This window comes from Malus domestica, chromosome 17 (assembly GCF_042453785.1).
Source record: "Malus domestica chromosome 17, GDT2T_hap1".
Classification (NCBI taxonomy): Eukaryota; Viridiplantae; Streptophyta; class Magnoliopsida; order Rosales; family Rosaceae; genus Malus; species Malus domestica.
In genome coordinates, this window is record NC_091677.1 from 4,287,904 (window position 1) to 4,290,895 (window position 2,992).

Below are 2,992 nucleotides of genomic sequence, written 5' to 3' on the forward strand. Positions count from 1 at the left end.
GCTCCATATCTTCCTCGTCACAAACCTATTTAGCCAACATTTTCGACGTTTGGAGATTATCTGTTCTGGACCATCCGATAAAGCTGCGAAAGAAGCTCATGGTAAGTTATGTTTACATATTTATGGAAATGCTGATAGCAAAAATAAATTTATATACTAGGTTTAGGACCAAAAGTAGAAGGGATAGATAGTTGAAACAACTCGGGAGCCTTCCAATTCCTTGAAATCAGAAGATGGTGGTTCTTCCAATCTCTGGCTCTCGAATAATCCAGTGACAAGAATTTTTTGCGATATCTAGGTTTAAAATTAAAGAAACTAGTTTCACCCTTAATGGTAATCAAGTCAAAAAGATAGAGAAAATCTTTAAAACCTAAGGATACGCCTAACTTCAAACCTAATGCCAGCAAGGTCGACATAACCAAGTAAGAGTTCGGGTTCAGTTGCATAGGGTGAGTATTTGTGAAGAATAAGATGAGCTGAATCATGGGGTGGAGCGGGAAACTAATGGCCCCTAGGTGGTTTGAAGACAAAACGGTATACCCGACTGGGATACCAAAACCCCAATACATGTCGGCTCCGGCAGGAAATGGGCTGAGGTGCATGTCATCTGGAACGTGACATTGGTCACAAGCCTTGACGATTTCAAAGTGTGGTGGAGTACCACCATATTTAGACCAATGTGTACGTCTCGACATGAGGAACGAGATGGGAAACTTGTCAGCCGAAATTGATTCGAGAAGATAAAATGAGGAATTTGAACCCGTAAATAAATGGAATGTTTGAAATATTCCCGTAGAAAGAGTTCAAAATGGAAAAATTACTTATAAGCAAGAGGCCACTCTAAAATGAGAAATCACAGGCTTGGTGGAGAACTGAGCAGAGGAAGTGAAGAAAAGCGGGGAAATGAGAAACTTAATTATATAAAGAGAAGTGAGTGCTTGAGGAGTTTAGACGTAAATCTTTATCCCTATGGAGGATGAATGACACTCCAATTGAGAGGATGATGGATATAGACAGCCCAGTGGATAGGACAAGAAATGTAAGGAAAGTATTCTTTTCCCATGTGTATTTTAGTGTGTAGTCACAATCTAGGTGACGAGAGACGACGATTTGACAAGAATAGTGAAAGAAGAGAGCTTGTTCCGGAGCACATGTTCAAAGATGGAAAAGCGTACGTGACGACAAAATTTAACTGGGCATGAAATTTTAAAACACGTTGAACCCAAGGTAATGACACATAAATATGTATCTATGTGTGTGCATAGAGATATATATAAATATACGAAAAGTGCGTGTAGATATTTGCATGTCGGTACGCAAAGATATGCACATATATGTTGCATGTAAGTATGTCGGTGTGCCAATATATACCTATATATCCACACACACACACACACACACACACACATACAAACCTAAACCGACATTGACGCACCTGCTTCTATATATATATATATATATATATATATATATATATATATATATATATAAAAACCTAAACCAACATAGGTGCAAGTATGCAACCTATAGACATGCAATCTAGACGTACATAATAAGAACTAGGTGTGCAGAGATAATTTTGTCAATCCACCTTCCTAAGCTTCAGTCCACTTTCGTAAGTTATGCGAAGGTGTCAGCCCACAAGAAATATACAGACGTATGAGAAGGGAAACGTGTCTAGATAACTACCTCCACTACGGAAGACCACTAAGGAAGAAGGAGAGGAAGACAAGTCGTGGTACTTGTTTCCCAAGCATGTAGTCTGTGTCTAGATAACTACCTCCACTACGGAGGACCACTAAGGAAGAGGGAGAGGAAGACAGGTCGTGGTACTGGTTCCCCTAACATGTAGTCCTATAAATATGGAGAGGAGCCAATGAGCAAGGTACGCAACCAGAGCTCGAGAGAAACCAGAGAATAGAAAATCAATCTATTGACTTGAGCATTGGAGTATCTCTTGTAGGTACTCCGCCTAGACAAGCTACAGAAAAAGACTCTTCGGAGACGCCTCTTACGATGGATTCGGCGAACGTGAGGATTGCGGTCAACAAATCTATGGAGGTATTTCTTCCCGTAGGAAATTTCGCTCCAATAGTCTCACAGTTAAAGGAAACCAAAACCTTGTTCTTCCCATGCTGTTCTTCAACCAGATCCACAACATCCTCCTCCCATCTGCCTACCAATGAACGCAAACAAAACACAAAACACGTCATCTACAAGCAATGGTCAATCACGAAAGGAGCAGTTATACACGAAAGCAGAAATCACAATATGAAACTACACGAAATTGTAGCGAGGCAGTAAGAAGAGGTTATTCTTCGTAAAAGAAACAACGACTCAGTTGTATCAAACTCTCGAGCGCACAAGAACATAAAAACTAAAAACTAAATAGTTATTAATCGGGCTTGTTCAACCAAAGCTTGTATGCAACTTTTAACAAAAATTGGGTCAAAATATCTGTAATTAAAGAAAAATCAGCAAGAAAATATAAAAAGGATTTACCCATGAGCATGATCAATGCTCTGCAACCGGGCAGCATCATGGCCTCTGCACTCCACAACTACAACCCTTTCTTTCTTCCTCTGTAAATATATAAAAAAAATCCCCATAAGATTAGAAAAATATGAAAAGGGTAAATTTTACAGAGTAAAAGAACAATGTAAAATCCATCATACATTGTAATCTATGATTGCAAGCTTGATCAGACGGTAATCCTTGCCCCTGCTGCACTCCTTTTCACATGCCAACTCTGACCACCGCGGTAAATAAAACTTCATCAGCAGCAAGCAAGCATCGAAATTTACCGTGGCAAGAGGGTAAATCGACAGATAAAGGAGTTACCGGTTCCCGGAAGGCCGAAGCAGACGTTACTGGCGTCCTGGCGGTGGATGAAGTGGCCGGAGAGAGACCCACATGGTAAAAGTGCTATTGAGGCCCCACTCCTTCCATCGCCTCCCCAAAGTTCCCTCCTTTTGATTGCTCCACCACTTCC

The 2,992-nt window shown here is 40.5% G+C and overlaps 1 protein-coding gene across 1 annotated transcript; it reads right to left on the reverse strand.

Moving 5' to 3' along the window:
• Nucleotides 1-1,784: 1,784 nt before the first annotated feature.
• On the reverse strand, nucleotides 1,785-2,992 carry LOC139193853 (uncharacterized; the record flags this gene model as incomplete). Its single annotated transcript, XM_070817606.1, has 4 exons — nucleotides 1,785-2,172; nucleotides 2,503-2,582; nucleotides 2,676-2,749; nucleotides 2,842-2,992. Coding segments are annotated over 4 exons (552 nt in total), but the record flags the coding sequence as incomplete, so codon positions are not given.